General features: G+C 39.8%; 1 protein-coding gene across 1 annotated transcript in view; it reads left to right on the top strand.

Annotated features, from left to right (window-relative positions):
• The first annotated feature begins 16,891 nt into the window (after window positions 1–16,891).
• shank1 (SH3 and multiple ankyrin repeat domains 1) overlaps window positions 16,892–27,773 on the top strand; it is an 83,504-nt gene continuing 72,622 nt past the window's right edge. The window contains 1 exon segment of the mRNA XM_042505266.1: window positions 16,892–17,410. Within this exon segment, the coding sequence (XP_042361200.1) occupies window positions 16,892–17,410 (519 nt within the window).

Below are 27,773 nucleotides of genomic sequence, written 5' to 3'. Positions count from 1 at the left end.
ACTGTACTTAGTATCAAAGTAAAAGTACTTGTTCTGCATAAAATTGCTTTGGTGGTGTTGTGTTATACAAACACTGAATAATATAGTATAGATGTATTAATTCTGAAACATTAATGGGGTTTTTACTTTTGTAGTTGGTTGAGATAGATGCGAATTTACCTTTTTCTATTCCCGCTGATATACTGCTGAGCATTTTAATTAGCAAAATCCACAATCTCATGAACACATTTCTGTATATAATTACGTGTTAAAAAAAGACCCTTTAACTATTTAAAAATCTGACAGTGCAGTAAAAATACTATATTCAAGCAGTTTTTTTGATGAATTGGTTTAGAAATGTATTAAAAATGTCACCCTGCAAAATAAACATTATGAAATTTGTCTCTGAAAGTATAAAGTAGGAAAAAATAGACATATTTAAAGAAAGTATCTCAAAGTTTTACTTAAATACAGTACTTGACTAAATGTTGTGGATACTTTCCACCCCTGTCTGTGACTTTGTATATGATTGTTGGTGTTGTTGTCTTAGGAGAAAAGAATAAATGAGCAGCTAGGTTATGCAAAATCTCAGCTGATATAAATGTGCTATTGTAAACTCTGAATTGATGATTAACTGGCATTTGTTTAGTCTGTGTGGGAAAAAAATCCCATCCTATACTTGCTAAGTACAGAGTTGGGGGAAAGAAGCGTTTAAGTGATGTGTCTATTTGGGATGCTGTATCTGTCTGAGGAAATAGATTTTCCATTCAAAAGCCTTGAAACGTGAAACCACAGATCCTCCTGGAAGAAGTGCTGATTCAGCTGCTGCTGAACCGCAGGGAGCTCAAAAACTCCCTTCACTCGGTCAAACAAGGCTTTCTCACACCATGACAGCTTTGTCCTGCTTTTGGCCCCCTGTTCGTTCCACCTCATCTTGTTAGACAGCATATGAGTGAATCACAGCTCTCATCATGTCTGTTGGTTTAAGGTGTTCAGTTCTTACCACTACATAATACCTGGCCTTTTTTTGTGTCAGAGCTGCACGCTCATCACAGCCCCAGCTTTGGTCAACTCCCAGTGGGTCAGGATCAAAACTTGCATTGCTAAGCCGACTCTGCTGACGGTCATTGCTTTTCTGACAGGACTTCAAAGGACGTTTTTCTGAAGAGAGAGGCAAAACAGAGGCTCCTTTGAATGTGAGACTCGTGAAGTTGGACGGGTGATTTATTTCCTGTTGGCCTGTAGAAAACAAAAAAGGGACGACCTGGAGGTTGCCACATGGTCAGGCTCCCAGTTGGCGCCTGCAGCCACGAAACAGCATCCACCTTTAATATTTCACAGCCCCTCGTATGTTCAGACAGTCTCCTCCCCTACAGCTACTCCTGTTGTGGCTTATTTATTCATGAGCACCCCATGCGCTGCCAGCTAATAGTTCCATCTTGGCCCTCAGTGCGGCCCTAGATAAGCAGCAAGTGGGTCCTGCCACTTTGAGCCGAGCCACCACTTAGCTCTTCAGCCAGACAAGAGAGAGGAGTCTGTGTGATTTAGGATATTACTCAGCTCTCTGAAACACGCAGCATATGGAGCTGCGAGCAGGAAACAAGTAAAGATTCTGAGCAGTCCCACGGAGATTTAGTGGTGATGATGAATAAAGTTGATTAATTAGCAGACTATTTGAATGTGATCTCGGCTCTCTGGCTCCCCAGCTGATTGACTGTCTTCATCTCTTCTGTAGAGAATAGAGAAGCTTTAACAAACACTGTGGCCTCTTGCATGCATGCTGAGAAATACTGTTTGTGCTTGTACAAGACGATTAGTCTGGTAATCGAAAAGTCAAGTGACAGAAAAATAATCAGCAACCAAGTTTGTAAAGCAAAATTACCAGACATTCTCAAGTTCCAGCATCTCATTTCTTTCTTTCATGTGATAGTTAATGAAATATCTTTTGGTTTTTGACTGCTGGTCACACTAAGACATTTGAAGACTTAACCTTGGGCTGACAGAAACTGCGATTAGCATATTTCACAGTTTTTAAAATATTTCAGGGCAAGTGATTAATTGTTTAATTAAAAAAATAATGGCCCTATTATAAAGTAACATAGAGTGTGTCTTTTTTGCAGTCAAATATACCGTACTGGGCTATATGTACTCTAGTACATCATTGCATGGCAAACAACTTATTAGTGTTTTCAAGATGGATTCACTTCTGACCTTCATTTGCATCCAAGATTTGTAGATACTGTTCAGTTATACAACCTATATTTCCTGTGCAAGTAAAAACCTGTGGTACTTTCACAGACATGTCTGCCAAAACGACTCAACTTGACTTTGACTTGTTATCAATGCAGTAATGTTTTTTTTAAAGATTATTTTTTTTGGCATTTTTCCCTTTATTGATAGGACAGCTTAAGAGAGACAAGAAAGGGGTGAGAGAGAAGGGGAATGACAAGCGGCAAAGGGCCACAGGCCAGAATCGAACCCTGAATGCTGCTGAAGCCTCAGCCATACAGGGTTCACACTCTAGATAGTTCACGTGAAGTCTTAGCAAAGAGAGGGTTCCCTCTAGACTAGTCTAATCTACACAACTTTGTCTAGTCCACAGGGGTAGGACCAACAAGCAGTTTGCTTAGTTTTACTCCAGGGATACTTAACTTGCTTTGCCTGGGGGAAACTTTTGCAAGATGACAGGAGGCCTGGAGCCAGATACAGCATTCCCGCACAGGTCAGATGTAGGTAGGGGCGTTTGTAGGAATTGAGGAAATTTGGGGCTTACATTGGACCTCTGTCAGGTGTCTGGGGGAATTTTTTTTATCATTATCTTAAAAATGTTGGAAATTAAGTGTATTCAGTTCAGTGAAATTTGACTTCGGTCAGTCATCTATGTTGTGCTGCTTGTGTAATGTGTGTAGGCAGTAGCTTGAATTTATTGCACATTTGTTTAGCATAGTGTATAGCTGTATTGCCTATGATATATGAAATAGTAGGAAATTACATTTCGATTTTTTATTTTTTCTGTGGGGGGTGGGGGCTCGCGGAAGATATGGTCCCCTCAGTGTTGTGGCTGTAGCCTTGCTTTGTATCCATCCATTTCCATTTTTTCGTAATATGAGATTTTACATTTCGCTTTAAACACATTAGGGTGATTTTTCGCACAAACCCGGCAAGTCAATAGGACAAAGCAGACCAGACGCCAAAGCAAAATGAATGAGGAAACTGTCATGGCGTCCGAAAACAATAATAATTTGCATCTAAGGATGGTGTTGTTGATGACAGTAGTAAGAAGCTAACAGCGGTATGCCTCTCTGCAGCTCAAAAATCCACCATCACATTAAACTCCACCCGTCATCACAAAACCGACAAAGACAGGTATGTGAATATGTATTTTAAGCTAAGCTTCTTGCTCCCACCTCTGCATAATAACGATTTGACCTTATGACATTAGTTTGCTGTGTAAAGCAAGTGATCCCCCGAAAGTGATAATAGATACCCTAGTTTTGGAATCGCTTAAGATTTCAGGATACAGAAGTGTCTCCTTCCTAACTAACATTTTAGCTCTAAATATCAAAAACTAAACTGTAATATACTTTATCGAGTAGATATGCTGAAGAGTTTCAAAATAAGAGTTGTATCTTGTTGCTCAGTCAAAGCAGAGGTTGCTTTGTGTGTGGCTCTGACATTCATCAGCTGTCAGGATTTGACAGCTCCTTGTAAACAACCTAACCTCTGTTTGATCAATAGGTACGCAAATGAGCTATCCTCTGGCTCAGGGGACATCAGCAACCTTGTAGTAACATTTGTATACAAATTAATATTGCAGGTGACCTATGCAGTCCATAAAAGGGAGAGAGAATAGAGGCTTAGAGACAGGAGAGAAAGACAAATCTTTATAAATTACTGGTGCTGATTATAATTTTTCAGATCTGACTGGCCCTGCCTCCAGCACCATTTATTAAACTGAACGTAATAGTCTAGACAGGAATTTAAGTGTAAAATACCTTAATAGCCACTGTGTTTGGAGGAAATATTTGGTAGCCCGGAGTAAACACCATTTTGAACCATGGAGAAATGGGCTGTGAGGTCACTCTTACCCCTCAGGAGCAGTTCACGCGCTCATTTTTTTCTTGCGTCTTCATGTTGCTTCATACCACCCACGCACATCGTCACTATAATCCACTGTTGTTTATATATAGGGAGGCCTCTGGGAGTTTGTTTTATTGCTTTCCCCCAACATGTCTTCAGATCCTCTTCCTGTACAACAGTACCATTTCTTTTGATGCTCAAAAATCAGAGAGAAAGAATTGGATAGATGTCTTTGGGCTTATTGTTGGCATGAAAGCTTTTTGATGTCTTGTAAACACACGTGTTGGTGAGTGTTTTGCAGTTGGAGTGTTTTGGCCTTGGTTTCCTTTACAGTATGGGTTAAAGTGATTTATAGTCTCAGGGTAGGATGTTTAAAAGTAGGGGCCAAATTTGCTCTGTCCACCACTTAAGTGCGCCCCATATGGGCTGAGGCCTTTGCAGCGCCACATGTTCGATTCCAACTTGTTGTCCTGTGCTGCTTGTCATTACCCTTCTCTCTCCTGCATTTCCTATCTATCTGAAGCTATTTGTAAAAAACAGCAAAAATGCTAAATAAAATAATCTTAAAACAATGGTTTTGATGGGAATAGATGCACCAGCAGCAATGCACATATGTTGTATAGCCCATGCAACTGTATTTTATTGAGTGTCCTTTTTAGCAAAATGCTCTGAGTGAATTTGAGTTTCCTCTGGGAAACTGTTAAGTAAGAATGGAACGAGTGGATCTGGTATTGGCTGCTATTGTTAAGGTTAAAAGGGGTTATAAAATTTGCAGTCTTGGCTCGGACAGTGGCGTCTCCGTGTTGTTGTTTTATGATTCTCATAAGTATAGGTGCAGTGTGATTTGTTGCCTGTATACGCAATGCAACAGAGAAATCAACCCCATTTTTGAAAACAAAAGGAGGCAGTTTTTTTGCTGCTTTTTTGTTCTGTGTGAAAGTACTCACGACAAAAACAATAGTTTGAAAGAATACATTAATGTCAGAATTAATCACACGAAATGAAAATACCCGGCTCCTTAAAGGCCTTAAGATTGTGAACATGGCAAACATTATACCTTCTCAGCATCAGCAAGTTAGCATTATCATTGTGAGCATTTTGGTATGCAGATTTTAGCCTTTAGATCAAATCACCAGTATACAAGTACAGTCCCACATGGGTGCTAGCATGGCTGTTTGTGTTCTTGTTGGCGTGCTTAGTGGAGAGACTGTATCTTGACATCGGTGAGTGTAGGTTGCACAGAAGGGGTATTCTGGGACACAACATGTGCTGGTCTTCTTTTCAGAGTTGTCCTGGGCCTAATTCTACGAAATTTCCATGATGAAAACACAAGTGACGCTGTTGTGCACCCCGCCCTCTCTTCTTTTACTCAAACCAGGTTCCTCCACCGGCGCTCACCCTAGTTTAACAGCACAAGGGATGGTTACATGTGAATGTGCGTAGAACACGGGGCTTCATTGTGCTTCGTTCGGACTCTCCTGGGTTCTTGCAGTTTAGATCGACATTTACTGTGACGTTAAGGTCCCTACTGGAGGATGATTGCATATGTACTCAATTGACCAGAGGGTCAAAGTTTACACACATTATTAGCCTTCATCCATCTGTATGCACAGCTTGATCAGGGATTGCGGCGGTGGATGCAAGTCCTTACACACACACACACACACACACACACACACACACACACTCACTCACACAAACAGGCTGTACAGGAGGGTTGAGTCCATTTGTGCGCAACAGAGTGCCATTTTGTGTGTAGATGTCAAACAAGGAGGGAAGGAAATTGGCCGTTCCAGTTTAGTGGCAGGAAAGTGGGGCGATCTGTTCTTTGGAAGTTTCCCAGCGAAATTTCCTGGGGACCAAGACACTGAAAATATCTATCTATATACACCCAATGTCCTACATACTGTAAAAGAGAGGGTGAACCAAAGAGGAAGATAGAGAGAGAGAGCACATGAAGATACATGTGTGTTTGAAAGAGATAAAAATAGAGAGGGAGGGAGGTTAAATGTCACTGTGCTGGTGGGATATCAGTCTTTTGATGGCATCACACAGATAGATGGATTGAAGCTTAGTAAAACCAGGTCAAGACTTCAGCAAGTCACCCAACAAAGTTACCTCATTTCCCCTCTCACTTCTGTGGCATAAAAACCCCTCAAGTAGAAGCAGAAATGCTGCCTCATAGCCCTATTTCCCTCTGCTCATTGTCTTCTGCCACTAATGTCAGGTTCAACTGTGGCGTGTGTATGAAACAGGATTTATTTGGATTACATTTACACCTGGCAACTGTGTCTTGAGTTAACAAACAGAGATCAAATCCATCTTCCCTCGCCAAAACACGGATTAGCTAAACATGCCACTTCCTCCTGTGAGTGTTGCGTCTTTTGAAACAGATGTTAAATGGCTCATCTCACTTGTTTCCCATCCATGAATATCTTAACATTTCTTTTTTTTTTGACAAATGTGTTGCCACCTGAGCCACCAGCCACCTGTTTAATTTCTTGATTTGAGCTTGAGTGCATACTGGGTAAATCACAACTGGAATTCACAATTGACTACAAAAGATTCTGAATGTGCAGTGAATGTTAAAACGGCCTCAAACATTTTTGTAAGGCCAAAAAACAGCTAGTGGTTATGTGTCTTTGCTTTCTAGGTCAGGGTTACCACCAGGATGAATCTGATGGATGTGCTTCAGGTGTCTTGGGACACACGTAAAACAAATCAATGAGTGATGTATCATATTTAGTTTTTTACAGCCAACGCAGCTAAAATTAATGACCAAAATGTTGTTTCACATGCTGTAAAAGGCTGCTAGTCAGTGATTAAAATTCAGGAATAACTTTACTGTATACACAACACAGCAGCATATCAACACATTATAAAAAGCAAGAATGACATAGCCTGTGGGTGCATAACACACTGCTGTGTCTTAAATCTGAGTCTCAACAACAAACGCTATTGAAAGCAACTCTGCTGACAGAAGAGATAAATATAAATGCTGTCAGATGTTTGCGAGCGTACAAGTGAATTTACAGCAAATCAAACACAACACTGCTAGTAAAATGCATACAGTTTTCCATCTCCTAATGCCCATTAACTGCCTACTCTATATAAACTTATACTTATATTATTGATTTCAAGACATTTAAGGTGCTTTAAATGTTGCCATTTTACTTGCAAACACTGGATATGTTACATTTGTACGTTTATAGCAGATATGTTGAAACTTACTATCCAAATTTTATATTTTATGTTGTGACGGCACTGTATTTAACATGTAGTTAAGTTTAGGCACAAAACCCACTTAGTTAGGGTGACTAAAGCATCATATTTTTTGTTTAGAATACATGGTTTGCTCGCTACAAATATAGTTGGAAATGTCCCAACTAGGCTTGGGCTGTATGTAATATTTCATACCTTCATACCCTCCAGAAATGTGTGCGGCACAACCCCTTACCCCCCCAGCCAGTGTGCTACTTATTTTCAGCTTTTCAGATTAATAACTACAGAATAGAAACCCACAAAATAACAAGAAAAATTATCCTTACACATATTTTCCTTATTAAACAGAGAAATACAGCTGTTAACCTTTTGAATTCAACTTTCTCTCGGTCACGGAAGACTGACAAGGCTTAATATTCTTGTTAACTCATAAGGCACACTTCATTCGAACTCGATAGAAACAACAACAAAAAAAAAACCACCCAAACCATCTTGGTTACTCTTACTAGTGATCTAGATGTCCACTGTTCCAACAATAATCAGCTCTGTCAAAATAAATCTTTAGATGGAGCTTGCTGTTTTGCCTTCAGATGAATAAGGAAACACTGGGCATCGTGTTCCAGGACAGCGCTCCATTCATGCTTATAAAAGCTGTGCACTGCACAACGCTTTTACTGTACAGACAGAGTGGTATCATTACTCTTAACTAAATCTTGGCAAGGAAGTGGAAAAGCCTGTTTCACAAAATGTATAAGTACTTCTATTAAATCAGTAAATTTATATGTTGGACTGTACATTGAATGATGTACATGGTCCCATAATTGAATAAAGTACAGTGCAGTCATTTGTACCTCTCGTTTATAATGTAGATGATAGGGCTGTCCCTTGAAGGTTGGAATCATCAGTTGGAGATCACTTAGTTGACTGGGATTCCTTCAAGTTGAGCAGTTTCTTTTTCTTTTTTTTGTCATTCACTGTGCAGTGTAAATTAAGCTCCACAGTTAGTGATACCCGCTTTCACACTGCTCTTCAGTACAGGCAGCTGCATACATGCATGCCAAGAGAAAGAGAGAGGCCTTCCCTGGTCAGCAATGAGATAACGTTATCTTCTGCCCTCTGCTTAGAGATGGTGAATTTACAGCTTGCAGCAACTTAATATGATCTCTGGCTATGGTTTGATATTTAGTGTAGGCAAAAAATGATGTTGCACATTTGTGACCCCTCGTTAATGTAGTTAGCTTGTTTACTGCATTACGTGAATGTTACTGTCACACATAATGTTCCGCTAAACCCTGTTCAGATTTTCAAACTCTTTTTGGATAAAAGGAATAGTTGAATATTTGTATTTAACAGCCAAATCTCATTTGACTGACATAACTCTAAGTCAGATGCAGCCCTGGTACATAAGAGACATAATGTATAATCTATATCCGATTGTGTCTCTTACTTTATTTGAAGGTATGGGATATACAGTAATTTGGGTAACAAAGCAGATTGAGCACAACTGGCTACCCAAACACATCACAGACGCATTACAAAATCATGTGCAAAATATTATACATTGACAATAAGTGACTGCTAGAATCTCATTAATATTATGTTAAAAGTATCTTGTACACTTTCCTTTGTGCAGCTGGTACATCTGTAATTTGAAAATTGATTGAGTTCGCCAGCTGTTCATACAGGGTGTTCTCACTTCCCTCGTGGAGTGAACATCTCTGATTGCTCGACGAGGCGAGGGTAAGCTGGGTTAATTTAGTTTTAAGTTTCTGACCTGACTTAAAGTGTAAATGGCACGACCTGAAACTGACACAGCTCTCCGAGGAAAATGATAGAGAGTGAAAGAGAGATAAAGATTTATGACAGTGAGATATGAAGCGGGAGAGATGATTATCACTTGTTGGCATTAGGCAATATCTAATCGCTCCATCGCCCTCTTCATCTCCACTCAGAGACACACATAAACTCACATGCACAGAGCTTTCATTATGAAGGTCTTTTATGTATGAGTCATGACTTTTCTCTTGGGAACTGATTATCACTTTTTCCTCTCTCATAATTCTCCCTCTGTCCTGACCTGTTCCAGCTTAATTGACGATGAGTGATTCTCTCAAAAGTTTTTTCAGCCTTTTAACTCCACATTCATTTTCTCTGCTCCATCCTTGAAGATCAGCCAATATCTTGCTAAAATCAACCTTGAAAAAAAAAAAAGAATAGATAACTAAGAATGTGTAACGAACAGGTCCATCACACCAGTCACTTTCAGAAGGTCGATGATTGCTCTGTGGTGTGGGTGGATTTTACTCAACAGCTTCAAGGTGCCAGTCTGTAAAGCCTGCAATAAAACCTTCTTTTGCCTGCTTTAAGGTTCTCCTCATCATAAAAAAGTCATTATGGCTTACAGTGCTTATAAATGCTATTTCAGAGCCTTTTCTACACATATTACAAAAAAGAGGGACTCCTTTCAATTTTTTGGCATGAAAATGCAGACAGAGTCCAAAAATGATGAACATCAATACAAGCTCTGGCTTTGGCAACGTCAACCAAAAAAATGTTGGCATTGCTTTCATGATACGACCCCACCTTCATCCTTTCTGCCTTCTGCTCTTCCCTGCTCTTCACCGCTCATCCAGAGTGAGTTCACACCTCTGATTTCACAGCCACCTCTCACATTCAACTCCTTTTCTCGTTATTCTCCTTCAGTGCTCTTTTGTCTTCCTGTTCCATCACAATATCTGTACTTTCTATACTCCCTCTCCTTCTCTCACTATCACTCACTGTCCTCCAGCTATGCATGTCATTTTCTTGTCTCTCTGGCACTTTGCCCTTTGCGATGTACTCCTCTTTCCTCTTAGCTAGCCCCTCATATTTTCAGCCATGCTCGCGGCATGGCTCTGTGGAGAGCAATGTCTATCTGTCGCTGGGTCATCCATCACTTTGGTCCCAACTGAAATATCTCAACAACTATTGACTGGATTGACATGAAATTTTGTACAGACATTCATGGTCCCTTGAGGACAATTCCTATCAACTTTCATCGTCCTCTTTCTTTTTTTCCTGTTGTGTCACTATGATGTTGACAGTTGTGGTTTCTATACAACTTTTGGGTGGATTACCATAAAATAAGGTGAAGATATTTAGCTTCCTTGGAAGATCTATCGTAATGACTTTGGCAACCCCCTGTATTCCTGTAGCACCAACGTGAGGTTTACAATTGTGTTTTTAGGCAAAGTATCTAGACAGCTATTGAATGTCTTCCCATGAAACTTAGTGCACACATTCATGACCACCTCATGATGACCTTAAATAATGGAGATGATCCCGCAATCTTTTCTCTGTGCCAGCATCAGTTCATTTTTCCACTCATATGGTTTATGATCTGCGAAACAAATGACATTCCCTTCAGCCTCAGGTGTAATTTGTCATTGTTGCTAATTAGCAAATGATATAAATGAAATTATAAAAGGCACAGAAGAGAATTTACTTCCTGAGGCAGCTGATGAAGTCCAACCTGCCAAAGACAATGATGGTGCACTTCTACACTGCCATCTATCCTCGCCTCCTCCATCTCAGCACAGCGTATCATTTGCTCTTTGAGAAGGTGATTCACTTCAGTCTGTTGTCCCTTCAGGACCCTGAGGGGGCAGGGAACATTGTGGTTGACTCCCCCTACTAATATTATTCTTAATACTGTGAACCTTTGTTCTTTCCCTAGAAAATATTTTTACACATTCAGTTCCTGGTGGGGGTCTCATCTTTTAAATGCCTGGGTTTCCCATCTTCCAGCTCTCACTCTTATGCAACGTTTTTGCAGGTCTGTGAATACAGTGCAGCAGGTGGAGCTCTCCATGAGTTCTTTTTCTCCTCTGCAACTGAATGTCACTCGCATGGTGGATAATTGATCTTTTGATACATTCACATCTGATTAGATCAGATCAATGGATAAGAGATGGTTGCAGATGTTTGTAAGTGAAAGCAAAGTTTTAAGCCCAGCAGAATTAATGGTTTAATTTCACTTTTAATGCATCTGAAATTCTGCTGCTCAACTCTGCCTATGCTTTGCTATGAATAACCTAACAGTGTGTATATACAGTATATATATATGTGTGTGTGTGTGTGTATGTGTGTGTGTGTGTGTTTCAGTGCCACTCCGAATTAACAGTCCAGCTCGAAAAATCTAACTGTGGCGGCGGATGATTTCGTTGTGGCAACCGAGTTTGAAAGAGAGACTGAATAAGAGATGTAAAAAAGCTGTAACCACTGTAATATTTTCACTGTGCTCCGTGCTGCTTTCTATTGTTTACTAACCTGTTTTCTGGCCAGTCTGTGATGTTGAACGTGACGCACCAGTAAAAAACAAAACAAAAAAGACCCCAGAAGGTATACTCGTCTACTAGAGCGCTGTGTACACGACTGTAGGCAAAACCTGTGTACACCTCCTAATTTTAGTGGAAGAGGGGTTTACGATGTGTTAGCATTTAGCATTTTAGCTTTTTTTGTTTGTGATGCGCTTTCACTCCCCTTTGTTAAACAACCTTTTATATTTGTATTTCCTCCCTCTGTTACTCTTCTCCTTTCTCTTGCTAATCACACCCCCTTACCTGACTCCCCCTTTGTCCTCTTCCCTCTCCTTCCCCTGTAGTTTCCCCTATCTTTGATTACTCAGCACTATGCAAAAATATGGATTGTTCACTTCCATTTATTATCATATCTGCTGGAGGTTTCCTTTCCTGGTTGGTCAGCTTTCTGACAAGACAGTACCAACGTTGCATCTTTCTCCCTCTCTCTCCGCCTTTGTTTCTGTGCCCTTGTCTCTTTTGTTCATCAATTCCCTCCAACAATTTGGTTTCCAGCCCTCTTCTCCTCCCCTGTGGTCTATTCACGCTCTCTATTTAGTCTCACAACTTGCTTAATTTTGTCATTTTTCTTCCATACCTCCAGCACTCCTCTAAATTGTTAGAAATAACTTAATGTAAGAGGCCTCATTAATTTTTATTGATATTTAAGAGAGGCTTTTTAACCTTTTCCAAAGCTTAAAAATGCAATTTATCTAGCTTTAACTCGTTATAACATAACTTTATTACAAAAGCCCAGTTAATACTTAAATTTACATTACTCAAATACTGTAATTAAGTATATTTTGCATACATAGGAGCTTTCATTTTGTGCAACTTTGACATACTGCACAATTTGCTCCATTACATTTATCTTATGCCAGTAGTTACTATTCACTACGGTAGTCATAAAGATTTAACATGAAAAACATAGGTTGAGATCATAAAATATTAATGTGGATTTAACAACTCATAAGTGAATGTGCAGGAGTATGAGTAATATTTAAAATACAGCTTACAGGTCAATGCACCAATAATGCTTATGAAGTAATAATAATGATTCATCATTTGTCCTTGGTTATCTTGGTTGGGTAATACAATCTGGATGTTGTGTCTGCTAAACTTCTACAGTTTGCTACACACTTGTCTGCCGTCTCCGTCTTTGTTCATGACTGTGAACAGAAGTTTGCCTGCTAATAGGCTTTCAAAAGTTGGAGGCTGAAATGCCGCCAGAGTCTGTATTTGTCACAAACAGCCCTGCACTCAGTGTGTTTGTTTGTGCTAGAAGTGAGGAGAAATTGAAAGAGAGACGGCACTGACATATATGTTCTCCAAACAGAAGAACACCTGTCAAATTTAACAAGATGTTTAGATGCTGGCTTCAAAGTGTGCTTTTGTTGGAACAAGTTAATGATTATGGCAATAATTCTAATTTTCTGTAAAGTGGTTCCATTTCTTTGGTATTCCCTCTAAATTGCACACAGTAGGTATATATTGCTCCACTTGCATCAAATAAATGATATATGATAAAGTGTCCCTGGAAAGTTGTAATAATTTTCAGTTATTGCCATGCTTTTATTTTTAAAGACTTAAAGGGAAACTTTGCAGACTTCCAGCCAGCTTTGTATTATAACAACATGAGTAGTATGTGTAAATGAACTGAGGCAAACGTCCCTCCATCTAAACATTGTCCAGATCTTCCTGCTCATCTCAATGATTTTTAATGATTTTCAGTGCCTCTGGGGCTGTTGCTCGAACTACAGATTGTATTTCCTCATTTTTGAATGCCTGCCCGTAGGACACAAACAGCATAGAAGCTCTCTTCTCCTTATCTTTCTCAAACTCAGATCAAATGGTCAAACTTAGCAGCGCTGATCAAATATAAACCAATACTCTGTCACTGTTATGCCTATTTCTTGCTTAAAATGTCTTTAGAAACATATTTAAGCCGCTGTTACACTTCAATTTGAGATTGTTTGTTACCAGCCAGCTGCCATATTACCTCTTGTGGAAAAATGGACAAGCTCACATTGTCATCCACCAGCAGGAGTGTTAAGCCTACTGGTTTGGTGCGGTGTAGTGCATTCTGGTAGCTATAGGTTTTCTACCTATTGGGCAAAAGCAAATGCCACAGCCCTTTTTCTGTTTTTTTCTGGTCATACAGCACCAATTTCAAAAACTGTTGCTACTGCATAGACAACCCAGTTTAATGAAAATACTGTCTTTCCAGCACTGGAATACTTGTTTTATTACCATCCTAATTGACATGAAAGGAAGTGCCAAGTGCTGTTGTCCATCTTTCCCTTTTCTTTTTCATCTTCTTGTGGCTCTTCAGCTTTTATTCTGCCTTTGTGTTTCCTGTCAAACTGGACAGCTGGTACTTTTATCTAAGTGTCCCATGAGGAAAGTCTTGACATTATGTATCCAAGACTTTTTTCCCCCCTTCACAACATGCTCTGATTTCTCTGTCTTTCAGCTGCCTCATCTCACACACAGACACACACATTCAGTTGCTTCATTATTCTGTACTTGATATTCATATGAAGTAAAATGAAAACAAACAGCAACTAGAAACAGATTTTTCCCCCCAGATGAATGTTTAGATGATACGCCATCAATTAAAATCTAGTTTTGTACAGTCTTGTTTTTTGATAGTGTTCAGATCACTGGTGCATTCAGTTCTGAAATGTTTGTATGTACAGAACTTTAATCTGCAACAGGAGTAGTAAAAAACTGTACTTAAGCTTAACTCGGTAACTTCAACATCAGATGTCTTCTATGCTGATTGCTCAGTCCTCTGGTGTGAATTTGAGCGCCGTTTGTTATTCTACTGTTTGGTTCTGTGTGGAGCTGTCCAGAATGTAGTGGTGCTGAAAATCCTGAAACAGCTCGCAGAGCCAACCAGGAGCCACCAGGGACAGATCTGTTATCTTGCTCAGCTTGCACTCGAATGCAGTGCTGCATCGTTGATGCTCTGAAGTGGCTTCTCGGCTCTCTCAGGGGCAATGGCAAGAGCAAAAGAGTATATAGTTTATCACATGAAGAGCTGTTGTCCATTATGAGTGTCTGTATAGGAGATTTGCAGTGATGAATAGTCTGCTGTGGATAGTTAGACCGATATATTGGTTTGCTGGGAATGATGTTATTGGCTTTTTCACACAGCTTCAAGGAGCTGAATTAGTAAGTAGCTTTGTTCGGTTGAAACACTGTTTTGGGCATTTCAATTGTTCAAGGATGCTGATTGGTCTCAGCAACTTCAGTCTAACAAGACAAGTCTGACATCTTTGTTAATTTCAATCAACCATGCAAAACATACAATACAATATGCTGTACATGACCAACGGCACTGTTAGATTCTCTATTTTTTTTTTTTTTTTTTTTACAGTTTTCCCAGCAGTGAGGTTATATTAGGACAGGAGTACTGGAGGAAAAGGTGTGGAGTAATTAAAATCAATCCCTGTAATTGTCATTATAGGATTATGTTGCAAAGTTGATATTTTTAGGCTAAAGATGTCACTAAACAAGCTTTTGGTATGTCCAAAATGAGTACATTTTAATTGTACTCATGAATGTCATGAAAATATGTCCTGCGTAAAAGCAACAAGCAAAATACACAGGGCGCAGATGCAACGCAGCACAAAGGTGGAGTGGAGCAGGGTTTTTCACCTGTAACACAGACTTCGTCCTTGTAACACGTGGTTGCCACCACAGCTTCACTGTGCATATTGAGTTTTGCCAAGTGAGAATGCAGTTGGTTATGGAGGGTTCAGAAATGTGGACAATATTAACTGTTACTGAATCAATTAAATGGGTTGTTTTAAGAAAAGGATGAGTTGATTTGATTGATTTGTTACAATGTGAAATGTAAAAATAGGTTTAAGGTTGCTGTGCTGCTTCGCAAGGCCTCTGGTACAGTGAGGAATTCATTTTTATCCTTTAAAACAGAATGTGCTCATTTTTTACACAATTCTATGTAGTTTGTATCTGTTGGAGGGCTGTGGAGCCATGTGCAGAGAAGAAAAAATAGACCAGCCATATAAAAATAGAGATGAGTTGCGCAATGCACCTTTAGTTAATTATAATGGACATGCTCAAATGTGGGCACATACGTGTCCCATGTATTATTGCCTGATGGTTGTACCAAGCTAATGATGAGAAGGCCACCAAAACACAATGATTTATCCTCCATTAGTGCTATCAGTGGAGAAACAACAATGAACAGTGGACTTATACTGGGTAAAATCTTCTTAACCAACAGAGCCAGTTGATAAATCAAACCTTTGGAAGAACAGTGAAAACAGGTTTTCCTCCAAGAAACTCTGCATTTTCTTGCTCTTGTTTGATTGTCGTCATTGACTGTATTTCTTCAATAACTTCACTTATTGCTGTGTTTACTCTACTAACGTTAGAGTTAGGCTTTTTGCTTAATGGGGCTGCTATTACTGTTCTGTTTGCCTGTTTACGTTGTCAACTAGATTTTAATTTCTGGATACAAGGCAGGGTGGCAGCGAGTCCAGACTGATACAGCAAACAATACAGAATGTTGAGCTTACGTCATCAGGATAGTGTAGAAGGCTAAGATACATGGACATCGAGACCAGCTTACGTCATTATCAGTCTTTTATCTGATGTCTTTCATATCTACAGAAGAATTCTTTCTTTATTCCAAGGTTTTATTCTCTAGGTAATGATGTAACTAGGACCTCAATTATGCTGCTCTTTATAGACCTACTTGTAGACAGTGCTACCATAGATACTATTCTTTGTGGCAGTGCCGTCTGAAGTCAAAGGTGTCACAGAAGAGCTCTTTATAAGAGCACATTCCAATATAGTATAATGATAAATGCCATAGTACTGTCGCTCAGAGTGAAATACTGATATGCTTCATGCGTCAGACACAGAAATCTCCCGAAGGATCAATCAACTGCAGGCAAATCCTGAGTGTAACAGCACAGGCAGGATGTCTGAATTTATGGTGAGAGTCTGGAAGCTGAAAAATTAACAGCACCAATGGGTTCATTTATACATGAGGTGTGAATAGTATGTCATTGTGCGGTGAGGTTAGAATTACTGCATGTCTGTAACTGCAGCAGTCTGTTCCCATAGAGACCAGAGTTGTGTGAAGACCTCCAGCCTGGGAAGAAACTTTATACTAACAAACTTGTTCTGTAGTTTATCTTTGTCTCTGTTCTGATCACTTTTTCTCTCTTCTCCCCCTGTTGCAGTGTCTCTCTGGGAATGATGGTGTTGCCACAGGTGCCGTCCTCTCTATCGCCATGACGATGCCGTTCAGCCCCCTGTCCAGCGACGAGGAGCAACAAAGGATGCTGGGAAACAATCGACATCTTTATCCAGGGGCAGAGGACGAGGAAGAGGAGGAAGAAGAGGAGGAGGAAGAAATGGAAGAAGACGAGCGTGATGAGGACCAGGAGGAGGAAGAGAATGGTGAGCTGGAGGGGGAGGAGGAAGATGATGAGGAGGAGTTGGTGGAGGAGGTCAGGCGAGGTGGCCTGTCGCGGGGCGGCAGGGGTGAGGGACACAGACAGTCAGGTAAACTGGCTGGACGAGCCGCCGGGGACAGACAGATGCGGTCAGGGAACCCTGGACACACCACGAACCCCTATTCGTCCAATCCTGGACCCACGCACCAACAACCAGCCAATCACATACAACAGCAGCAGCAGCAGCAGCAGCAGAGGAGGCTGAAAGAGCGCAGCACCGGCTCAGTGCCATCTGAGGACGCCCACATTGCCATGATGGTGTTTCGCATTGGCATCCCAGACATAAAGCAAACGGTCAGTGCTACACACACCCACAAAATCTGCCAACATCACAAACACAAAGGGCCCTAACCCACCCTGCCCTTGTCCCATTAGTTTGAACACCTCATCCTTTTTTTCTAACACAATCATTACCAGTTAAACCAGTATTGATTATAGGATTCACTACATAAAAAATAACAGTAAGTGCACACATGCTTGTGTGCTCCCTGAAAGTAGGTCATTTTAACAAATATCTGTCTAGTTTTTGTTGCTTTTCAAAACACAACTCATGCATCATAGCTTGCATCAGCTGGTGTTGTCTTTAAAGAACTAGTTTGACATCTTGTGAATATGCTTATTTTGCTTTCTGGCTGAGAATAAAATGGTGGGGGAGTAAATGGAGGATGATATGGTGGGTATTCCCCCTGTCTCCAGTCTTTGTGCTAAGCTGAGCTACCTGTCTGCAGCTTCATACTTACTGTGGAGACATGAGAGTGATCTTCTCATCTAACTTCTGAAAGAAAGCAAGTGTAAGTATGTCTCAAAATGTTGAACTATTCCTTTAACATGCATTGTGTTAAAGCATGCCTGAAGTGCTCTGGGGCCCCTAATCCTGTTGGGCCTCTGTTTGACGTCATTCTTGTGACCCTTCACAGGATGAGTGGTTATAAAAAATGGATGAGTAGATGGATTTCTTGTTACAGAGTAAAAAGCCTTGGTCAAAGTAGATAACTTTCACTTTAAAGGGGTTGTATGCGACATTCAGAGCACATCTATAATTCATAGTCTGTCCTGGTATTAACTGCTTACGGCTCACAGCATGGAGGTGGATGATGGTGGCTAGCATCTAATGGTGCTATCAGAGCAAATGGCGCTTACAATGGCAACAGTCCTGACAGAGGTAACAGCGTTAACGTCGAGGTAACAGGACTGTGGGTATATGTTCAAGGGCACCTCAGCAGTGCCCAGGAAGTAAAGTGGAACCTCTCCAGCTGCCAGTCCATACTCCATACTTGGTTCATGTGAAGACTCGAACCAGAGACCCTTTAGTTCCCAAGCCAAGTCCCCACAGGCTGAACTACTGCCTCCAGTCTTTTAGAAGGTGTGGGTGTTTATGCCTTCATACAGACATCATGCAGTATAGCAATATGTGTGGTCAGTTTAGTCAAAACCTGCAATGTGCATTGCTCCAGAAACACTGCATGTCTCCAAGGATTGGGCGTATTGTATCGATTAGATTCTCCCTCCCTCCCTCTCTCCCTTTCTATCTCCCTGCATCACCGGTGGAAAACTGACTGAAGCACAAATACTCATCAGCAAAGTGACTGATCTGAGAGGGTGAGAGAGAGACTTTCAAGGTGACCCAGCTCCGAGAAAGAGAGAGAGAGAGAGAGAGAGACAGAGCCAAATCGCACACAAGGGCCATCACAATGAAAATGTGTGGGAATGAATTTGATTTTAAAAACACTAGAAGCCAGAAAGGATTCACAGAGAGTCAAAGAGAGGGAAGTTGAAGTGAAGAGAGGAGGGTAACAGAGGGGGAAGTGCTGCCTCTGGCTTAATGTCGCCAAAGAGCTTCTAAATGGTGTGATAAAGCATGCCGTGAAAAGCCCTTTTCAGTGTGACTGGTTTTAAGAGAGCTGTCCAGAATCATGATAGGCCGATCCTCCATTACTCTGCATTTCCCAGATGTAGTCTTACATCAGTGCGAAGGCTTCCATCAGAGGTGTGTCTAAATAGGCTTCATGGGCTGAAGATGCAGCAGCCTCCATGTACAATACGTCTTTCTCCCTCATTTTGAAAAATAAAGTGGTTGCTAGATGCCACACACCTAGGCATTTTTGTTCTGTCTTTTATTCCCCCTCTGTGTTTTTCTGATTAGTGATCTGTTAAAGTGAATCATCATTAGTAACTCAATTGTACTGCTAATTGAATTATGAAGAGCAGGGGATGCAAGGGACTGAGGCTGCATCCAAGTGTGTATTTTTGTGCTGAGGAGAAAAAAAACAGAGAAGAGAGTGTGCATCTTTGCTCACTGCCAGATTAAAGCTGAACCAGACTGCCTTTGTGCTCGACAAACAGAAGGCCGTTCGTTTCCCTCAGACATTAGCGGTCTGTCCTCTTTTCTCCTTTCTGTTAAGCAACCGAGGCTTCTGTGATGTGTCGGCTTTATAAATCATCAGCAAGAATCAAACTGCAAATTAAATAAATGTATTTCTGAGTGCCTGTGTGTATGCGTGTCCATATTTTATATTTACCATCCTAGTGCACTATAAATGCCTCGCTCAACGCTTCTTCCTCCCTCTTGCTGCCTTGTGATTTATTATTGATCTGTGCATGGGTGTTTTCAGCAGTGTGCATGAGCTGGGATACATGAGTGTGCTTGATTCAGTGTTTTTAAATCCAATCATAAATAATTCACCACTCCCTATTTATTCTAACAAATCGGCATCAAAGTTTAATTGTAGAAAGATGGATAAATGGGATTGCTTGGGAGGAGAATGCTTACTGAAGCTCGGGGTCAAAACCTCAGGAACTACTTGACAGTCACGTAAAAACACATAGAGATGGATTGAGGTAAATTGTGACACTTGGACTTGGGTCTTTGGAAGTAGAGGCAGAAAAAGGTGGAAATAGAGTAAATAAAAACACAAAGAAGAGATTAGAGATAAAGGTAAGTGGAGGCACACACAGATAGAAGCAATTTAAAGCAGATCGATGTAGAAAGGCAGGTGAAAAGAAATAAATGTAGTTTGAAGAAGACAATCAGCGATAGATACAGATGATAAAGTGAAAAAGACACATAAATAAAGGTGGAATGAGATTGAAGTATCTAAAAATAGAAATAGAAATCATGGGCACAGAGATGGTTTGGTTGATGATTAATATTAATACTATTATATTAGTTATTTCTGTGTCATGTCATTTCTGGCCCATCTCACATGGGTTTACAAGACACCATCACAATAAAAAACAAGTGTCATTGTTTAACAGAAATCAGCAAAAAGAAAAAGTAGGTACACAAAATAGATTAAATTGCAACATAATCTATGACCAGTGTTCTTGTAAAAAATGAATTGTACAATGAAACATACATTTTGCAAATTTTACGAATCTATATTTTATCTTAATAAAGAACTTGTTTTCTCATCTCCCATGCTTTCTCCAAATAATGAGCTAATCTAAATGTTTTATATGTAAATAACTACCTTAATCTTTGTGTATCATCCATTTATACTAAATCAATATCTGGTTTTAAGTTACTGAACAAAAATGTGCGCAGTTCCATGTAAAAAGAGCTGAAGAAAATGATCGTGCTGAATGTTCACAGTTTTGCTTTAGTCCATATATCACCAGCCCATTGCTCTATATACAACTCTGTATAAAGACGTGGAATCTCTGAACATAGAACATAAACATCTCTTGATCATATATTTTATTTCTTAGGGTTGTGACTCACCAAACCAACATTCAGCCGTTCTTGTTGTTGGCCATCTGCTGCCCTCGTCTTGTGGTGTGTCCTGCAATGATGGCATTAATCATCCCTTGTCAAATCTTGTTGACTTTTTTTCTGCTGATTTAGCATGTTAAATCAGTGTTGGAGGTGTCAGAGACATTGGCAAAAAAAGTGGAAAAAAGTTAAATCACTTTGATCGGCACTTGAGCTCAGGTCAAAGAAGAGAAATGGAAGTGAGGAAAGTAAAAAAAACAACTAAGGTCAAGAGGGCGTGAAAACAAAACAAACTTAATATAATATAAGTTAGGATGATATTTTTTTAGCCGTTGAGTGCTTGAGCCAAAATGGTTCCTAGTGCTTGGTGTTGTGTGCTAGTGCACAGTAAATATCCTTTTTTCTGTCAGCATTATGTTATGTTGTTTTAGATTACATTACATTACATGACTTTATTGTCAGAAATAATTCTGAAATTGGTCTTGCATCCCAGAATACAAAAATATAAACAACACTTAACCAAACAACAAAATCATTCATTAAATGCTACAAATCACCACAGACATTACGAAAAGTGGATGCAGTGCAACATATTACTCATTACTTATTACATTCAGTGTTTGACTCAGGTACACTGAGGACACTCAGAGGCAATACTCTGATTTCATAGGCTGACAGACTGAGTAACAAAAGAATTTCTCAACCTGTTCAGTCGAGCCTGTGGGACTCGAAATCTTTTGTGTGATAGCAAAAGCTGGTATCCAACGCCCACAATCTTTGAGCAAATATGTAGCAATCTAGTTTTAAGGCTAGATGTCTTTAATTTGTCCTGTCGGTCTCCTGGTTTCCTTTTTTTGAATGACGAATACAGACCCCACCTGCCTGCTGCTATGTAGAGTTATTTCCTCTCACGCAGGTGTGTCTGGGCTGTTACCTGTAGTGCTATTTATCACTCTAGATTGTTTTGGTGTGAATTGCAGAGTGTTGGAGATATTGACCATGGAGTTTTCTGCCTTTTCTGCAATATAACAGAACTTTATGGCATTTGACTTGTGTAAGTAAAGAAGGAAAGACAACAATATAATGAAAGCAGTAGATGCATGATTCCTACTGCACAGTGATAAGGCTGGTGGGTGTAGTTTAGAAAAATGAAAATTGTTTCAGCATGAAACTGCTCACAAGTCTTGTGGATTATCCAGAGAAACTGGGTGTTTGTATATATTTATATATACTGTATATAAATGATTTTTGGGTGAACTGTCCCTTTAAGCAGTATCTTATATTGAATTCTTGCATCTTTCCATTTCCTCCCAATAATTGTAAATATCTTAAATAGTCTTTTACAAGTACAAATACCGCTTAACACCACTCAACAAGAATCTTATAGAAATTCAGTACAGTATCAATTAATTGAAATACATGTGAAGTTTGTGAGATTTTTTTATCATTTACTTTGTAAAGAAGACAAGCACAAAAAAATCAAAGCCCTCCTGATCTATACCTGCTGTTTCAGATCATTTTACAAAATAAAATACAAATACCACATTGACGAAGAAGTTCAGTCATTGTGGGAGGACAAATTCACCTTTCTCTCTCTGAGTCTTTTAGCAGAAAAGATTTTTATGCAAATCATTTTGATCTTTGTGAGCAGCAAGGAGGTGGAAAATGAAATAATGAATATGTATTTTTAAAGTTAAATTAAAAAAAAATCAATGCTGAGGGTTTGACTCAACTAAAAAGTTTTATAAAATGTCAGAAACTTTAAATGTTCTCAAGTATACTCTTTGTTTGTCTCATTGTCTCTATTTGTGGACTCTTGAGATTGACAAGTATAATCATATTAATCAGGCTGCTGGTAGACATGAAAGGCACTGATGGGAAAATATGCACGTTTTACCCCCCAACATGAGGGCAATAATGATCCAATTTGTCAGTCTGATGTACAGTATTTTTAATTTATTTTTCATCTGATCTTTTGCAGTCTCTTTTGTATTTTTCTTCTTTGTTGTTGCATGCCTGAGTTGAGGAAACGCACGCACTCAGACATGCAGATAAACATTGATATATGAAAGAACTAAAAACATGACCTTATAGACTTCCTGCCAAGATCTACTGGCTCAGTATATATTGTCTTAGTCCCCAAGGTCATAAGAGTTATAGCCAGCCATCACTCTGACATTTACTGGCTCTCTCTTATCCTGTCCTGACTCAACCTCCTCAGGCCAAGTTTCACTTTCCCTCTCTCATTCGCATCCTGCACATTCAGAATAAAACCCCTCTGATCTTCTCCACTTTTTTTCCCACTGATTCATCTCCTGTCCTCCTCCTCCTTCCTCTCTCACTGGTGTTGGGTAATATCACTTTACACTCCCAGTACATTAGGTCTGTTCTACATGTCAGCTAATCCACCCTCAATAAACTCTAATTGCTTGTTAATTGTGTTGTAATGAGACGAGGGAATGACTGTAGCACAAATGTTATGAATTGGGGGAGGAGGATATTGAGTGACGAAAGAGCACTCAAATGCAGTAATGCAGAGACTGCACATAAACACACACAATCACTGGTAATTAGTGGTATATCAAGCTTTTTTGGCAGTAAATAGCTATATAGCTTTACGAGCAATCAATGTTATGCATCCTTGAAATTATCCAATTTGATGCAGTTTAAATACAGATTTACCATCGCCAATTGACTTTGATATAGCAATTGATATGATGGTTCCAGTGGGACTGCTGCTCATCAGGGTGTATTTATACTTGAGACAACATTATATTTTGGGCTGACACTTTAGAAATCTGGTCATGATATATCTGCTGATATTCTTTTTGGACACTAAAATATAATTATTAGTGGGTTTTTTTTTTACACTGAAACATATTGTGACCAATTATTTTTGGCAGGGATTACTACAGCAGAGGTTTCAAACATATGTCAAAACCGACTTGATATTGCCAATCAGTAGCAAAATAATATCAATCAGACCTCTTTATTAGGACAATACTGGTTTAACCTTTTTGCTAAGGCACTGCCAAAACTTGGAAAGGCAGGGAATATTTTAACCTGTTTTCTTAAAGGCTTCTGCTTCAAGGCTTAGACATACTTTGTGACTTAAATGTCCGTGGACAGCTGCTGTTATGCATACACTTATGTGGTCTAAGTCACATAAGTCTAAGTCAGCTCCAAGCAGCAACCTCTGGGGCTGAAATGAAATCAACACTGAATGGCCACTTGAGGCTGGCTCCAGAAGCCAGTCAATCAAAAATGTCCAGTTTTAGAGCAGAAATAAACAGTCTGGTACAAAATGGTGTTGGTCTAGATAGCTGGTTTCAATTTTCACTACAATTGTAGGGAATATTAATATAGCTCAACAGTTAACATTTTGTTAAGGCTTAAGTTGCCCATAATTTAGTGTGGGCTGTTTTAAGTGACAGGCTGACTGCCAATTGCGTCCACAGCTTCTCAGTCAAATCCACCCCTTGTTTCTCCACAGTTCCATGCTCTTGCCCAAATATGGTCACTTCTGTTTCCAAAAAAACCAAGATGGTAATGGCTGAAATGCCAAACTCAAAACAGAAGTCCCGATAAAATTCAGTAAAATTCTGACAGTGTCCGAAATTTTGGACGACCATTGCACTGTGTGACTGCTGTTACAAAATACATCTACTGACCAACCAATAGAAATGTAGCATGACTGAATGATGCACTGATCAGCGCAACGCTGCAAAATACTAGTAGACACTAATAAATACTTGGAGCTCTCGTAGCAAAACTGGCATGCCAAGTTGGTCTCTTTTTCCCTGCCACGACCACGTTCCTATTCTCCTCCTCCTCCTCTTCTTCAGACTTATAAATGCCACTATAGCAGGGCTTGACTTTTTTGATTACATTTTGGTCTTACTTGATGTCTTACTGAAGTTAATAAGATCCATGTCACAGAGTGTAGCTTGCACTAAACTTAAAAGATTGCAGAAATCTTACAGTCTGCAGGAGGCTTAAGAAGATGCTGCTGTGATTGGCTGCCAAATATCTAACTTAAAACTACTTTCACCATGGTGCAGAAGCTGTGGCTCGCTTGAATGTTTTGGACCAGACTGGAGTGTGAAACAAGAAATTATATGTTGTAGTTGGTGTGCTAGCTATGCTTACAGTCTGCATGGTCACAAAATATGGGCTGCATGCTGATAAATGCACATTTGATGTGTTGAACTTTTTCTTCTGAAGACATCTCAGGCTGTTCTGTTTTGTAAATAGATGAACATTTTCAGAATGCAATTCTTTAGACTAAAAGAAAAGGACAAATTTGGAGATGTTGTTTATAGGTTGTAATGCGATAGTTTTACTGGTCCTGACCATGTAAGATCAAATTGGGCTGCATGTGCACAAATACAGGCACATAAAGGCATGCAGAACACAAAAGGTTTTGGACTGGCATCTTCTCAGGATTCCAGCATATTTCAATTCCCAGCCTTTTTCTGTGTTTTTCATGATATTAAATGCTTGTATTTGTGCACATATTGAGCAGATGGGCTCAGTTTTCTGCATTCCTTACTTTTTTTTTCTTTTTTGATTGCAAGGTATTTTGTGAGATGGCAAATGCTAATCCAAATGCGAAGAGTAAACATCTGGTGATGCATCCTGCCTTCCCTCAGTGGGACTTACCTTTGCTGCGTTAAACTCTCTCGGCAGAGCTAAAAAAGCCTTCTGCACGGATCTCTCTCAAGGCACTGTCAATCAAGATGGCACTGCAGGTGCTCTGACACTGACAGAGTTAGAGATCTACTATCAGTCTGCTACATTTGTCAAGAGGAGAGCTGGGCCATTGCTACATGTGGAAAGTCTTGGGTTTAGTATATTTTAATAGGTCAAGTGGAAATTCAGTTGGATGAATTCTATTATGTCATGCCGGAGAGAGAGGCTGATGCTATGTAGAAAGTTTTTTCCACTGTAACAGTTGATGGGCTGTCCCATTTTATCTCCAGAGGGCCAGGGCACTTCTGGCATATAGAAACTGTGTTGAAGAACTTTTTATGCACCCTTCAGTAAGCACCATTATGAAAGGATGTTTAGAAACGGGACTACATTTGGTTGAAATGTTTTTTAGTGACGTATGGCTTATTTCAACAGCATTTGAATGACTTTATTACTGTAGTGAGTGAGCAGTTTTGCGTTGAAATATTTTGTGATGTGTTATGATGTGCTGTAAAATGTAATTCACTTAAACACCTGCTTTTTTTTACCAAGTGTAGCCCATTTTTCAAATACTGTAATTAATTTATTTTTTGAGCAGCAAATCCACAACTCAGTGATCACTGAGTAATGACACAGTGCTTAAATGATTGATCAGTATAGCTTCAATTATTTAAAAGTATGTAAAATATTTTTTTTGTGTAATTATACTCAGTGTTGGAAAGTAGATCATTAGGCTACCTTAACTGAAGTACTGTACTTCAGCACAATTAAGGTACTCTTCTCTAAAATGTTTCATATTGTACTTCTTCCTCAACTATATTTATTTGACAGGCACTTATTGCTATTTCTGTTGGACATCTGTCTATCCAACAGAAAACTGGCCAACTCTGTGTTTTTCTTCATCCTCTCCTTAGTACTCGCCAATAAAAGTGAAAGCCAGCCCCAGATTCTCTTTAGTTTTAGAACGAGCTTTACCCTCTTGGCATTTTGACACAATATATTTGCGAGTTTATTATCAATATTTTGTGCTGATCAGGTGTAGCGATGGATGAATAAGGAGAACTGGATATAGCATTAGAGACAGGCCCTCGTTCATTCCTGTGAAAGTTGCTCAGTGACACATTAAGCCAAAATGGTTCAACTGCGGCGTGTAAATTTACGTGGATGATTTAGCACTCCGCCATCTTGGATGGAGATGAAATGATCTGTTCTGGAGGTTGTGATGTTTGAAAAAAATGTATTCACTAACTGACAGACATCTCTTTCGCCATGCAAGTCAATGGGGAAAAAGTCTTTTTGGGGCGCAGAGCATCACATGAGAGTGTAATTCTACTGTTTAGCCATTACAGAAATTAATCTCAAAGCCCAGTGTGCCTTCTGGGGGCCTAGGTGTACCCAGTGAACTTTGGCAAGACTTCTCCTTCCATGTGCTGGTCATTTTGGCTTATCTTTATTCACAGATATTTGTAGATGAATGCAGATAAATCGAAAAAAACAAAACAAAAAAAACCAACTTAATATGAAGCCACATTGTCGTCTACGATAGCTGATAGGTTCCAAGACTGCATTTCTGTCTCTCTGCATGGAATGTTTATCTGCAATCCAAATGTGACTGGCCAATACTACTTGGACTACAAATAAAAACCAGAACACCTCTGATACCAAAATCTTCTCTTGTTGCCTGTAGATTCTGTCTTACAATTCTATTTATGCTGATGAGGAAGGGTCTCTGAGTTAGCTGTGCCTGTGGATCTGTGCACAGATCCTTCCTCTTCTTCTGGTGGTTGATGACTAAGGCACTGCTCCATTACCTCACTTGTGTGCACAGCCACAGTCAGATACGTGTATCACAAGTTGTTGATATGATCCTGCAGCAGCAGGAGGTCGAAGCAGTTTTGTTTTCAGGTTTATTAGATTGTCAAGCTCACGCACATGCAGTCAAGTCTGCCTTTGCCTGCCGAGTGCATTAAACAGCATGAAACAAATGAGTTTTTCCTCCGCTGTTTGACTTGAGCTGAATTCGTGCAAACTCTGAAGTATAAGCAGCAGCCCCTCAGGCAGGATTTGGCCTCACAAACACTTCCACTTTGAAACACAGACACACACAAGAAAACACACTCACGCATTCACATATATTTCAGTGCCTACATAAGATATGTGAACTTCTCAGACTACAAGACACAGACCATGTCCACCGGTTGTGTGCTAATGAAAGGGTGAGCCCAAAAGGTGAACAGAGGGACACATACAATA

Source organism: Plectropomus leopardus, chromosome 17, assembly GCF_008729295.1.
Source record: "Plectropomus leopardus isolate mb chromosome 17, YSFRI_Pleo_2.0, whole genome shotgun sequence".
Taxonomy (NCBI): Eukaryota; Metazoa; Chordata; class Actinopteri; order Perciformes; family Serranidae; genus Plectropomus; species Plectropomus leopardus.
This window is presented reverse-complemented; position numbering and strand designations above follow the sequence as displayed.